At 37.5% G+C, this 15,290-nt stretch overlaps 2 protein-coding genes across 2 annotated transcripts; one reads left to right on the forward strand and one right to left on the reverse strand.

The window, feature by feature from the left end:
* Positions 1-440: 440 nt before the first annotated feature.
* Positions 441-11,342, forward strand: LOC105364642 (alpha-amylase-like). The gene is made up of 6 exons (XM_011502622.1): positions 441-708; positions 4,136-4,566; positions 7,352-7,721; positions 8,991-9,270; positions 10,587-10,816; positions 11,331-11,342. Exons 1-6 carry the CDS (start codon positions 493-495, stop codon positions 11,340-11,342), a joined length of 1,539 nt encoding a protein of 512 aa, XP_011500924.1. The 5' UTR covers positions 441-492.
* A 393-nt stretch (positions 11,343-11,735) lies between these two features.
* Positions 11,736-15,119, reverse strand: LOC105364643 (cytochrome b5 domain-containing protein 1). Its single transcript, XM_011502623.1, has 4 exons — positions 14,919-15,119; positions 13,544-13,756; positions 12,061-12,264; positions 11,736-11,972 (listed from the first exon to the last, which is right to left on the reverse strand). Exons 1-4 carry the CDS (start codon positions 15,117-15,119, stop codon positions 11,736-11,738), a joined length of 855 nt encoding a protein of 284 aa, XP_011500925.1.
* Positions 15,120-15,290: the final 171 nt, after the last annotated feature.

Raw genomic sequence — 15,290 nt, forward strand, 5'->3', positions numbered from 1 at the left:
AACCCCCCCCCCCCCCCCCCAACCCCTCCCACCCTCCCTCCCTCGCACCCGCCTCGGGCCGCGAATCGTCAAAAGACCGAGCTTTAGGTTATAGTCGAGAGGAGTGGGACGTGCGGCCCATGGGCGATCCCGTTCCAATAATGAATAAGCGCGTATTTATGGGCGACGATGGGTGATCGTTAGATTATCGCTCGTCGGCCAATAAGCTCAAACGATGAGTTAGCGCGCAGGAGAGACTAATTAATTAGTGTTGAGAGCGTGTCGGCGGGCACTTGCCCAGGTCTCGCGCCCGCCTTGATTATCGAGGCAAATACGACGAGAGGCGTCGAGTTGGCTCGAGTGTTCACGCGCGCTTATCGTGCCGATGGATATTTATCAAAGGACAACAATGAGTCGCGCCGGGGGCGAGAAGAAACGTATAAATAATGCGGTCTGCTCGTGGGACGAGCGTAAGTGAAACCGGCCGTAGCAGCGTCCGCGCGGATCACGAATATGATCCCGACGACGAGGATAATCGCGCTCCTGGAGCTGGGACTGGCCGTTACGGTGCAGCTGGGCTTCGCCTGGGCCTACAACGCCGCCGATTACAAGGATCCGCATTACACCGAGGGCCGCACTACCATGGTTCATCTGTTCGAATGGAAGTTCAAGGACATCGGCCTCGAGTGCGAACGCTTTTTGGGCCCGATGGGATACGCCGGCGTGCAGGTGAGTGCTCGAGGCCCGTGGTGGTGCACGGGTGAAGGGGAGAGATGCACACGATCGGAGAGTACCGATTACGCCGCGTTTGACGCCCGTTTTACGGCATTTTACGGCGGAGGCCGCAATTCGTGCTTGCCTCTAAGACAATAATCGGCAACATTGAGATGCGAATGCTCGCGTGCGAGTGGCGATTGTTCGGCCATTCGCTCGGTACTCGGGCCTGTTCGGGCCGTTGGGCTCCCGTATGCGCTCGAGCCCTCGCTTCCGCAGACAGTTTTTTCCGGACTAAATTGAACGTTCGCATGCTTTCGAATAACCCAATGCGAGGAGGATGCGAATAAACAAAACGCTGAATAAGATTTCATACGCGCCTCATGCAGCTTATATTCCGCTGATACAATAAACCAATTTGCATATTTATTTATTTTCAACGCGTGATTATACAGCAATGGGAGGTTGAAGAGCAAATTCAATATACCAATTATATTAAAATCATTGTTTGCGATTGCCTTAAAAACTATAATTTTTAAGTCTTACCACTTTACGAGCATCTTAATGCCCCGAGAGTATTAAAATAGTAATAATAATGTAATAATAAATACAATTATTTAAAGCCAGAAAAATGGCCGGATATTTATACGATTTATTAAATATTTTTAGGGAGGGGCGAAAAAGAAAAATGACGAACATGATATTCTTCGGAAACGCTAAATTGGATAAATCTATTTGTGCATGAGAACGAGATTTCGTATGCGAATTAGACAAATCGAATACAATTATCATTGGCATCGACTTTTCGAAAATTTATAAATGCATTAATCTTGAGGAATAATGTTGTGATCGCTTACAAGGATTTGCATTTTGTTCTAGTAATTCATTCTTTGTAATTTAAATTTTTAATTTCGTATTCTAACATATCCTTACAAAAGAAAATTCCCAATATAGAAATAACAAATATAAATATCACGATATTTAATACTGAATCTAACACATTCATTTTCAACGATCGTAATATTTTTTTCATTTACATTACGCACGCATGTGCATAAATTTCAGTTCCATTTCTTATGAAAACTCTAGGATGAGTTATTTAATGATCGTTCATTTAATAAATCTTACAAAATCCCCATGTATTTTATCCCTATAAAAGCTATATTAACTAAGTAAAAGAAAAGAGAAATGTACTCGCAAGGCATATATTTGTGCAGGATTTAATAAATTAAACAAAATTGGAAGTAAAGTTTGTGTTTGCAATGTTTATCTAATTAAATTAGAAGAACCAAGCTGTTTATGTTGAATTTTGCGCAAGAATTTAAATCCGACTTTAAATTACATTTAAGAAAATATAATTAAAACAAAAAAAAACGGATAAAGTCATTGTGCAAAGTTTAACAAGAAAAGTATGTAAAATCGTCATAATAATTACAATTCAAATAGATTTAGAATATATATTTAACAAGTTTAATGTTAAAACAAAAAAAAAAAAAACAAAAAAAAAACAAAAAAAAAAACAAAAAAAATCATTGTCTCGAAAGTGTTTAATGTTTATCTTCTTATAAAGTCGGTAAATAATGGAAATTTAATATTGCTTATATAGCTGAATATTAAATATACGTCAGAATTTGCGTAAGATGGAATATTTGAGACTAGAGCAGACTAAGTACTTGAGTAAATACATTAAAATTTTAAATAAGCTTAAACAGGTTAAGATTTTACATCCAAGATACAAATCAGAGATAAAATTATATATCTGCATATAACGAGCATTAACTGATTTTATTCATGTGAAATGCAATACTAACAATCCCATAAAATTTCAGAAAATATTTCCTTATTTCATCGACCGAAAATATCTTGGGAAAATTTTTATAGAATTTTATTTACCTTCTAAAAGTAGATATTTTAATATAAAGTTTATCTTTGCAATCTGATAAGAATTTTATAAAGATAAACATTGAGAGAGAGAGAGAGAGAGAGAGAGAGAGAGAGAGAGAGAGTATAAGATGTGAGTTCCTGTCGAGGGTTTGCGCGGGCAGGGTTTGCGTGGACGGGGGGGGGGGGGTACTACGATTTTAAATATCATTGTCGAATATAGGAAATGTTTCTGTTATTTTTAGAATTAATTGGAAGTTTTTTTCAATGAAATTTTTATAAGCATCAAAGGTACTAACACGCACTGCTAATTTAAAAAAATAATACGATTAGTTAAAGCATTAGGAGATGATTTAAGAAAAATTAAAATAAATTTATTAATATAATAATATGGACATTAAAATAGATTGTAAAAATACGCACATCTTTTCGCATATATTTGATTTAAAAATATTTGTTATATTTGATAATAATACGCAGAATATATCAAGTAAACTATGAAATACACATGTTTTCTTCGAGACGAACAACATGATGAAATAATAATAAGGACGGATAATAGTAGGAATAATAATTATAACGATTGGAAATAATAATTATAGCGCAATTATAAAATAATAAAATCTCGAATAAATCTCAATATACGTTCGTTGGACATTAACTTAGACATTAGTTAGAAATTAATTTTTATCTACTTAATATTCCCGTATTTACAATTTATAATCAATCGCATGGCGTGCAAAAAAGCTCATTTTAATGTAAAAAATTCAAAATACATAATACAATGTTGATAAAATTTACCATTAATAATGAGTATTGCGAAATACAATCCGAGTACACATACTTCATACCATATTGTATATAATCAGTACGTCCGTGGTAAGATTTCTTTGACATTGTGATGTTTTTACTTGGAAAAATTAATGATTCCATTCAACTAATAATTTTATTCCGCTAATCACAACACATGCGCAGGCATACATACAGTACTGTGCTTCGGGAATAACATCTTCTCTATCTAACATTATCCTTTAATCTTCAATATCTAGTCTTAAATTACCATTTTGCAATTTCTTTCCCGGTATCTTTATTCGCGGAAGAAAGACTCGAGTGCTATTAATAGCAGATAGATTGAAAAATCATAATACGAGATTCATAATTTGGGACTTGAAAAGTTTTCATACTTCAGCTTACGAGATGCTATGATTAATAGTACAAACAATAGAATTTTCTCATTATTAACCTTGCAGCTCGACTCATCAGCTTGGAATTTGATATACACAATAGGTATTCATAATTAGTAATATTAAAAGACTTTAATGAATTGAGTCGGTGATGACGATTGCAAACATCGTATTATTTCCATGCCTACGAATTAAAGTTTCCTATGGTTTCTAATTATCTGAAAAAGAAAAAAAGAAAGAAAAAAAAAATCAATCAATCCCATCGTTTGCACCTAAGGATGACAGTAAAGCAACGACATACGGACTCTCACTGACTTAATAATTTCTCAAAATTGATAATCCATCAAACTGTGATGGTGATCCAACTGTGTCTTTAGGTCTCCCCGATCAGCGAGAATGGCATAGTCACGGGTCGGCCGTGGTTCGAGCGGTACCAGCCCATCTCTTACAGAATTATTAGTCGCTCCGGCACCGAGGATGACTTCAAGGTGATGGTAAGCCGCTGCAACGCCGTTGGTGTGCGGATATACGTTGACCTGGTCTCCAATCATATGACAACCGACCTGGAACCGGCGCTCGGCGTCGGCGGCTCGACGGCGGAGCCGCGGATTCTCATTTACTCGGCGGTAGCTTACGGCCCGGACGACTTCCATCCCATGTGCACGATCACTAATTACGGGGATGTCGATCAGGTGCGCAATTGCAGTCTCAACGGCCTCCACGATCTCGATCACAGCAAGGATCACGTGAGGGACAAAATTGTGGAGTTTGTCAATCGGGTCATCGATCACGGCATCGCCGGCATTAGGTATGCGAAGCGTCAGGGCATACCGGCCCCGACAATATCTATCTCTCTTTGCTTCTATGTTGCATTTACATGCGATTAAGGACAGCCACCTGTAATTACGATTTTACAGCTCAATTATAACATAAATTGTGTATCCATTAAGGCGTGTGCTCGTAAAGCCGATGGATCAATTTTATGAAAATATTCGTCTGCCATTCCGATATTTGTCAACTACTCCTCTTCGTTATTTTTATTTCCTCCATCCTTCCTACCGATCTTTTTACTTTTGCCTTTCCCCTCTCTCTCTCTCTACCTCTTCTTCTTCTTCTTCTTTTTTTTTTTTTTTTGTTTTTATTCGAATGAAATTGATTGAAAATTGATGAGATTTTAAGAATTCATGGCTTATTTGCGAAATAAATAAGTTTTATGATAAGGTATTTTAAAGATGGATATACCAAAGTATTACACCACTTTGACGATATCATTTCCTTTTTAATTTTTCAAATTAATGATCATTCCATCAAAACGTTCGTCTCTTATTCATTGTAATTACGCAAACTAGAAGTTTGTTGCCTTGAGCAACATAAAACACATAATAAATGTTGCCGGCGATATTTAGAATAATTTCTTGTACAAATATCGTTCCTTCTTCTTTTAATATAAAGATATTGGATGATTGAAATATCCTTGTCGTGATATATGAATGATTATGGATTGTAACAAATAAAGTTCTGAACTCTGATGTTTGAATGTTTTTTCGATTTCAATTTGATTTCACCGTTTGCTTCATTAATTTATACAATAAATGGCATTCATTATTGATTCATTACTTCTCAAGATATTATAATATTATTTCTATTTGTAATACATTGAGAAGATTAATCATATCAACTGTATACGATAAATAAATCTAAATAAAATTATGTATATATCTTATCTGTAAATCTGATAAATTAAAATAAAAACTTTATTAAATTATCAAATTTTCGAAGGAAATTATTGTTACAGTAGTTTTGTTTTTAACTAATTTTTAAGTAATAATATTAATTCCGATACATTTTCACAAATACTATTATATATTTCTTAATTATTATTTTATTTTTTTTTGTTTCTATGAGAAACCGATCATTGAAGAATAATGTTAAATTGATGAATAATGATTGAAATCCTCGTGCTCACTATTTAATAGATTATATCAACAATTTCGTGACTTTATATTGCAATCCTTAATAATGAATTATTTTACAATTGTATAACAAATTATTATTTAATAATTTCTCAATAGTTTAGTAGTCACCTCTTCTTTCCATATTCAAATTAATCAAATTTTATAATAAGTTTAAATCACAATTTACTTATATTCAACTAATTTTCTTATGCAATTATTTCCATATAACATATTCCATTACACGGTTGTTCCGTTCAATAGTTACAGTATTGCATTATGATTATATGCATTACTATTGCATAGAGTTTACTGCAGTCTTAATTGCAATATTAACTAGTAATTTTTATACACAAGAGCTGACTTACTTTTTCATTACATAAAATAAAAACTCGTGAGCTTATGCAAAAATGCTCGTGTTTTTTTTTTTTTTAAAACATGTTAATTTAAAAAAAAAAAAAAAAAAAAAGAAGTATGATTTATGAACCGTACATTCGTGTTTTAAAAATTTAATGCTAGACATTCCTTTACTAAATAAATACAAGCATATTTGATTTAGATAATTCGTGAAAATCAAAAGATTTTGTTGAAATGAAACGGAGATAAAATTTTATTTTATGTACATTATTGATTAATTAAAATCGTCATGTTATCATAATTCAAATTGTATTAAACATATTGAAGATAATGGGAGTATTATTTAAACATCAAAATTGATGATAGATTAGAGGAATTTTATTAATGTTTTAATAATTAATTTTATTGATATTACGCATGTAGGATACAATTGCAATTGATTAATATTCATATTGTTACTTATTTTTACGAAGTACGTAATTATAAATATTGTGACTTTGATGTTTTGGATAGATAATGCAGTGCAGTCGACTATATAAATACACTTTATGAAAATGCCTGTGGATCTATACTCGTTTATGTTCATATATAAAGTCAAAAGAAACTTTAAGAGTATTTACTAATGATATGGTTTTTTCGTTGCACATGGTTCTATTTGTGTTTTGTGATTTTTCATAAAATTCGCAAAGATCACTTTAAAACAAAATCATTGTTTTTCAAAATATCGTATTATAAGTAAATAAACACATATAATAATGAATCTTGATAAATGTATGTTAAATGTTGCAATTTGTTCAGTGTCTTGTTTATTGTTACATTGTATTATTCGCAAATATTTGGTTAAAACATTTTTTTTGTCAAAATTTATTATAAAAGTATGTAATTTCACTAATGAACATTCGTTTTGTCAATATTGAAGATACTGAACGTAATCGTGGAATCGTTTGTTTAATATGTAATCCGATTTAAAAATGAGATTCGTGTTTTGTAATAAAAATCAAAATAAAAAACAAAAAAAAACAAAAAAAAAAACAAAAAAAAACAAAAAAAACAAAAAACAAAAAAACAAAAAAACAAAAAAAGGAAGGACATATTACAAATTGTAATGCGCATTTACTGTATCATAGAGAAAAGTTTCATACTGCGACGTCATCTTACAGCCAAAGTCAGATGGTCGTAAACCTATTTGGACTAATTGTTTCCATGCTTTTCTTGCTCAAACAATTACAATTACAATTACACCTGATCAATATACTTGACAATTGGCTTGATACATGAATATAGGATCGATGCAGCCAAACACATGTGGCCCAACGATCTCAAGGTCATCTATGGACGATTGAAGAACTTACGAGAAGACATTTTCGGCCCGGATACCCGACCCTTCATCTATCAGGAGGTTATCGACTTGGACAGAGGCGAAGGATCCAACAAGTGGCAATATAACAACCTCGGGATAGTGATGGAGTTCATCTACGGAAGCATAATTGAGACTTGTTTTCATGGCTGGTTGCCGCTGAGTAGCCTCGAAAACGTGGAATTATTAAGCCGGGACCTGATGTTGCCCGTCGACGCTCTGGTCATGCTCGATAATCATGACAGTCAGCGGTCGGACAGCAGCACTTTGACTTACAAAAATGGCAAGATTTATAAGGTACGATTGTGTCACAGGTTTTTGTTTCCTTCCCTGATTATTTCATCTCCTCTCTTTGCTCGTCGCGTGCACATAATACCTCTCAGCGATACAGTAGTTGTGTAGGAATAATCGTCCATCCCTTTTCATGCATTCGTTATTACGGATATTTACGATTATTTTAAGTGCCGGGGAGTCGTTGTTACGAGGACACTAAAACAAACACTATATGATAGGCGAATAAGGATTAACGACTCTTATAGGAAAATCCCATGGATATTTCATTACTTAGTAATTAGTTTCAAAATAGCGGTAATAACAGTCGTGGCTAATGTAAAATTATAGCGAGACATTGAAATCCAAATATTCCAGCCAACGATAAGCCTGCGGATGCACAATAATATGGAATAAGCAGGCTATTTTTAAACGATGCATTCTTTTCATCGAAATAAATTCTTCGAGTCATTAATTAAAACTGAAATACAAGCGCCAATTATTTCTCGGCTACATAAAGCCGTTGTAATGACCATTTCTCTTAGCAACACGTATCTACATAATAATAATGCTACCTACCAGGCGGCATGTCGCATTAGTAGTGCATAAAATTCTTTCTCGGTGTTTTCTTAATCGCACCATAAATTGCCACGATGTATACACATATACATATACATATATATATATATATATATATATATCTTTTTTTTTTTTTTTTTTTTTTTTTTTTTTTTTTTTTTTTTTAAGAAAAACATATATTTATACACGTGTGCGTAAATTTTTATTGCCGCGTTACCGCTAATACAAACAACGCGTGTTTCATAATCAAACGTACCGGAGATAAATTCAAATAATGTGTGCTTATTTAAATTTTAAAGAAACAATGTTTCGCTTAGCCGCCACGTTAAATTCAAATCTCAATAATATTCCTGTATAAAATTTTTTTGCCATCCGCGTTGTCTACGTATGATGATGAATTAAAAAATTTCTCAACTCATCTAAAAGAAAGACAAATTGAGCTCACCTTGCCACTCCACCCTCTTTCTCCGGCTTACATCCGCTTGTTCGCACTTACGTTTGGCGGCGAAGCGAGGCCAAGGAAGAAGAAACAAAACGACCACTACAACGGGAAAGAGCAGCGATTCATTTCCGGTCACGTAATTTTGATTTGACTGGAACTTTCCGTCCCACCAAAAACTCGCCTCGACGCGCCGACTTCCCATGCCCGTTCCTCAATTTCACCGTCAACAAAAAGTAAAAGGCACATAACACAGTGCAAATCCTCTCGATATACAGATGGCCTTGGCTTTTCTGCTGGCCCATCCCTACGGGCACACGTGCGTCATGAGCTCGTACGCGTTCACGAACTTCTTCCAAGGGCCGCCGGCCGACTCCATGTACAATATCATCTCGCCGAATCCCGTGGGTGAGGACCTCGACGAGGAAATAGAGAAGTGCGACTACGGTTGGGTGTGCGAGCACCGTTGGCCCGAGGTCTACGGTATGGTCGCCTTCCGGAATTCCGTCCATCGCGCGCCACTCACCAATTGGTGGTCCAACGGCGAAAACCAAATCGGTAAAGTAATCTGCACTCGTAACCTGATTTGTTTAAAATTGACGAGGGGCTATGTGAATGTGCTGGTGTTGGTCGAAAGGAGGCTAATATCGATATTGAATGACTGACAGAACGTCATTTTCAAAGTAAGAATGTGTATTTCCTTGGCGAGTGCTTATTAGAGATAAAAGATTTTCACGCGCATAAATCGAGGCGCAAAATCTCTAATTTATTATAATATTATAATCTTTAATTTTCTTTTTAACTAGCAATTGTTAAAATTATGGTAATTAAGTTTTTATCAAATTTATCAATAATATATTTTTAACGAAGTCATTATAAAATAACAATACAACTTTTATAAATTTTTAATATAAACTTTTTTTAATTGTATACAATAAATCGGCCATTATTTGCTTTCGAATAAACCGAGGATTATGAACTTATACCGCAAGTACATATAAAACTTTCATTATTACGTATCATACGCTACATTAAATGAAATAAAAACTGCGATTACTTAATTTTAGATGAGGTGGGTAAGGGATTAAATAATATAATGAAAGTACATCGAAAGTAAAATCATTATTATTGCTTTTTTAATTTTTTACAGATTTTTACTGGATTTTGTAAAAGGGGATAAAGAAATTCGATTAAAAATCATATTTTTCACATTTATAATATTGTGCTGGCAAATGACTAAAATATTTTTTCATTTAACAATAGAAAGAATTCAGCTACCTTTAACAAATAAATACATAATGTTTATAAGATGGTCACAATAAACTGATATTTAGATATAATCGGGCGGTGGTCGGTAAGGAGGGAAGGTGGGATGAAGGGGATTAGGGCGGGCGATATAGAGGGTGAGGGGGAAGAAAACGAAGGAAGGGAAGGTTAGAAGCAATAAATGTATAAAAATAAAAGAAATTAAATATAGCGTGTGCTTATGTATTCAGTGAAGTATCGGCGAGGGAGAGAGAGAGAGAGAGAGTGAGAGAGAGATTAAAACGATTTAGAAGTGACAAGGTACCATACCATATTCATGGAGGTTCATAAATTTATTCGCGCTATTCAATGCAAAGCCAAAGCTAGTGATTTTCTTTTAGAAACTTGTCGTTGTGCAAGAAAGTAATGCTTCACAATGAAAATCACAGTGCCGGTAATTAATGCCTTCCATTTTTAAAAATGGTGGATGTAATTGGAGCTCGGTGGCGGGCTAATGCCCGCCACGGAACTCCATCGATGTGACAAAGTGGGGAATTTCCGTGCAATTTTAATGAAAACGAAACTACCGGCTCATCGATCATTATTAAATTGGTTCATTACTCAAACAGCGTTTTCCCGGGGTAATCTTGGCTTCGTGGCGTTTAACGGCCAATCGGACCTCGATTTAAAAGAGGACCTGCAAACGGCACTCCCGGCTGCCGAGTACTGCGATGTCATTTCCGGCAGAAAAGTCGCCGGGAAATGCACCGGCAAAACAGTCAGGGTCAAGGATGACGGCACAGCCTACATCGAGATACTTAAGGACGAAAAGGACGGTGTTCTCGCGATCCATGCGCAGGTAATCATTACGGTATAGTCGGGAATTTTCCTTCTCTTACTCGCAGGTGACTCGTCCTTTTTCCTCCGTTGCGTGTGGGAAAGACTACCAGTGAATTCCTTCTGTATACCTATAGATTAAATTATGGCCTCGGGTCGAGCCACCATTAAATTTGTAAGCATTTGTAATGATAACGTAAATAAAAATAGCAATAATAATAAGAAATAATAAAGGTGAAAATAAGAGTAAACGAAGCTGGAAGAAACTGTTGCATTTCCGAGCTTTTCTCATTCAGCGCGAATGATAATTGTCCGCGAACCTAATAAAACGCGATGCGCGTAATTCGAATCTAATGTATCGGCGGCGCGTATTTTCAAATTGTACGACAATTACAAGGGTAATAAGTATACACAATTTATAAATGTAAATTGTTTTAATAACGTCGTGGTAAAAGTCGAATAATTACAGCGCTCTTAGCGAGGATCGCAAATTACAAGTGGCTTCATTAATGACTGAATATATTACTAATTTTCAGACAAAGCTGTAGCGCCTGTACCGTTCGACTTCCGGGGACAAAGAAGAAGAAGAAGAAGAAGAAGAAGAAGAAGAAGAAGAAGAAGAAGAAGAAGGAGAATGAGGTAGAGGATGAGGAGGACGAGGAGGACGAGGATGAAGAATAAGAAGAAGAAAAAAAGGCAGAAGATGATGATGATGATGATGATGAAGAAGAAGTGGTAGAAGAAAAAGTGGCAGCAGTGCCAGTGAAAGCCAGCTAAGACTTATCGGCCCATTATTGCGCCGATTATACTTAAATCGTGAAAACTGTTAATTACTTTACGAGCGACCGATGTACATAAAAGGACGATGTTAAATAAATAGATAATTGAAAGAAGGTGAAAGTGCGGAGCAATTTATTTTTTCCCAAGGACCGACGCGAGTTTCACAGCTCCGTCAGGTCGTCGTTGTAATAACAAAGGAGATTGGGAACGTAGGTGGTGGAGTCGTCGGGAAGGCCGCAGGCGAGATACCGATCGCGCTCGTCGGCGATGCCGTTTCCCGTCAGAGACAATGCCAGATCCAGGGGCTTTCCCTCGAACTTCCACGTGTAGGACTCGCCGTGCAGGTTGAGGATCTTGGCGCGCTCCCGAATCCGCCGGATGCTATCTTCCTCGCAGACCTGCGAACGTACTTTGGATGAAGGTCGGGCGCATGCGCGCCTCGTTAAAACCAAGGTGATGGACTGATCGAGCGTTAGACCACATTACCGATATCGTTGCCTGCTGACCCGTTAACACGTTCGTTATTTTGCAAGGTCTCGACTTTTTAGTCAGACAGCCTATTTGATACTTGCTGCCGTTGAAGATGTGCTCGAGCTCCAGCCAGGACTTTCCCGTTAGGCGCGCGTCTATCACGACGAGAAATTCAAAACAATCAGTGGGCCAGCTCGGACGAATGTTCTGCTTCTTTTTCTAGATAAAGCTTTTGTGGATTTAATGGGTACTTTAACATTAATGCGCATGGCGCTAATCTAGGAAAGATTATAACGGATTTTAATAATTGTAACTCCTTAGGCGCTCGAGGCACACGAGGGACCGTTATAATTTTCGTTCATAGCGCTTTTCGATGTTACTTTTTGACTGATTTGATATAAAGGTAACGCCTTATACTTTTGTACTTTCATAATACTCTAACTTATCATCCTGCTCGTTTGTCGTTTCTTTCAAATTCTCTTTCTCTCTTTCTCTCATTCTTTATTTACTCTTTATTATTGGTTTATCACACGCGCGCGCGTGTGAACCTGTCATCGTTTGGGAACATAATAGCCCCTTACGAAAGTTAAGTACGATAAGATTAATTATATTTTCTAAATCTAAGTAGTTCAGTAATTTAGGTCTTGCAACTTTCATTTCAATATACTACACGTGGACGTTTTGTCAAATTTGTACAATCAGTGAAAGTTGGTGCAGAAAAATTGCGATATCAAAGCTCATCCGACGCTACACTTTTATAGCATGTGCACGCCGGATGGGAATCGTAAAGCAAATTTACCATCCCTATTCTCTTAATTCAGTCGGCATCTTGTAATACTCGGCTCAACTCTGCAAATCGCTTTTACATTGCGTGCACTGCTGGCGAAATTATTAAACATTCCCGATGCACTTGCGTCCGAGTATGCGCAATATCCTCGTCGATTGTACCCAACCAACATTTCGTATCTTACCTAATACGAACAGTGCACACGAGCCTCAAATAACAATATTAATACCAATAATAATAACAATAACAATTACAATAAGTATAACAACAACAACAACAACAACAACAACAATAATAATTATGATTATTATTATTACTTTTATTATTATTTATATAGTTTGTACAGGCCTTAGTCCCTTTGCTTTCCTTCGACTTTCCCTAACCCGCCACTCGCGCTTTTAACAATATCATCGGAAAATAATCGATCCCATTTAATCTAAAACCAACGCATTCGTAGCGTAAGAGATAGGAATTTGCCGACCGTGGATGAATGGGGTTTCGTCTCGTCGGCAGACGTTTATTCCCCATCTCCTTCACTCCCTCCGCCACCGCTCCCACCCACTATTGAATAAGTAAGCCCTTATAGCCAGCTAAAGCACATGCTCGTAATCTACCGAGTCTCACACTTACTAGTCAAGTAAGGAAAAAAAAAAAATTGGAGTGATAAAGGCATTAGCCGCTCCCTCGTTCCATACCGGGCGATTCGACTACGTCGCCGATCTCGATTGACCGTCCGCTGCAGGAGTTGGCGCAGCTACTGGTACAGCTGCAGCTGCAGTGGCAGCCCTCGGGATCCGGCTGGATCGTCGGGATGCTCTCGGTACCCTCGGGAATGGGAGTCGAGTATGGAAGGAGGATCCGACGATCGCCCGTCGATGGATCCACGTAGCGCTTGAGCCTCGCGACGGGCCCTCGACGACGTCCCTTCATCGAACAACATTGACAATTGGAGATGACTTCTCGAGTCCCGTGATAGGTTTCACCGCGAGTCTTTTAACGGGTGACAATCGACCGAGCGCCCGGGTCTTTATGTCGAGTCCGAATCGAGCGCGACCTCGTGGAAGTCGAGCCTCTCGCTTCAGCCGCGCGTTTTTTCCACCGGGAGCAAGTTATCGTCGGGCGATCGATTTTGAGAATCGATAATAAAACGTCGTGCTCGATAGTTGTCGATTCGTCCTTCGTCGAGTATCCGCCGAATCGTCAATACCCTTCTTCCATCGAGCCCAAGCTGCGCGGCATTTGCAGCAGTCGCAGTTATTTTCTTTATTTTCTTTTCTTCCTTCATTTTTCATTAGTTTTTTTGCTTCCATTAACCGCGCTATTGTTATTATTAAAGCTCATGTGTTACTTAGCAGACGAAGAGCCGTACGTAATATATACCAAATACACGTTTATCGTCGTTAAAATAAAAAAAAAAAATAATAATAAAAAAAAAAACACTATCGATAAAAAGCCATTTAAGATGCATTATTTATTACCTTATGTAAATAAATATAAAGAAGGGATTTTATAGCGCCTATAAATTTTGAGGAATTTGGTTTAAAAATGTTCTCAAATTCTAATAATAAATATTCTTAAATTAGCTACAGGATGTATTTATAGTCTAGAGTGAAAATAATATTCAGTGGTTGGCTACTCGTTGAGGCAAAAACAACTTGTCGTCCAAGATTTAAAAGTGCCGACATTTTTATTTAACTAAGAATACATAACAGTAACTCATTCGAAACTCAGAGCAGGTAAAAATAAATGAAAACAATGGCGCTCGAATGAGAGAGAAAAATGGTTTCCTCGGCAATAGTGTTGGGAAAGTCGATCGCTTGTTTCATTGCTATTGGCGAAGAGTCATCATCCGTCGTTGTCATTTCGAGCAGTTAACCTTCTTAAGTGGCGCACCGATGCGCGAAAGAACGCGGCGCATCATCCCCGCGGATGACTAGGCCGAGAAGAGACAATTCAAGTGCCAATTTGGGAGAGCGGATTGGCCTAGGCGCGCCGTTAAGTACGCATCGACTTCCATTACCCGGTGGCGCTATTCGGTCGATCGACGCCTCATCGCGGATAAAGTCCCATTGGGAAAAGCTCGAACCCGTGCTTCGAACCAGTGGCTCACGTCCTTCCCACCGTGGGCCACCAGGTACATGCTGATCAGGCTCCTGCAGTTTTGCCTTACGTAGTCCGTGAGGTCGTAAACGCCTCCTAAGCAGGTGAGCCAGCAATCGTCGGTCTTGTTGTGGATGGCTACCTCGTCCGGCAAGAAGTAAGGAAATTGCTCTTGCGATTCCAGCATTGGGAAACGTGGAGGAGCCCGTAATAACCCGAGCGAGGGATTGATGCTATTAATTTTGATTTATGTAATCGACGTTAATTGCTACGTTAAAGCCGTATTGGACATTCTCCCTACACTATACCCTGACCCCCCCCCCCCCCCCCCCCCCCCCCCCCACCCCCCCGCCCCCCG

Source organism: Ceratosolen solmsi, unplaced genomic scaffold, assembly GCF_000503995.2.
Source record: "Ceratosolen solmsi marchali unplaced genomic scaffold, CerSol_1.0 scaffold39, whole genome shotgun sequence".
NCBI classification, from domain to species: domain Eukaryota; kingdom Metazoa; phylum Arthropoda; class Insecta; order Hymenoptera; family Agaonidae; genus Ceratosolen; species Ceratosolen solmsi.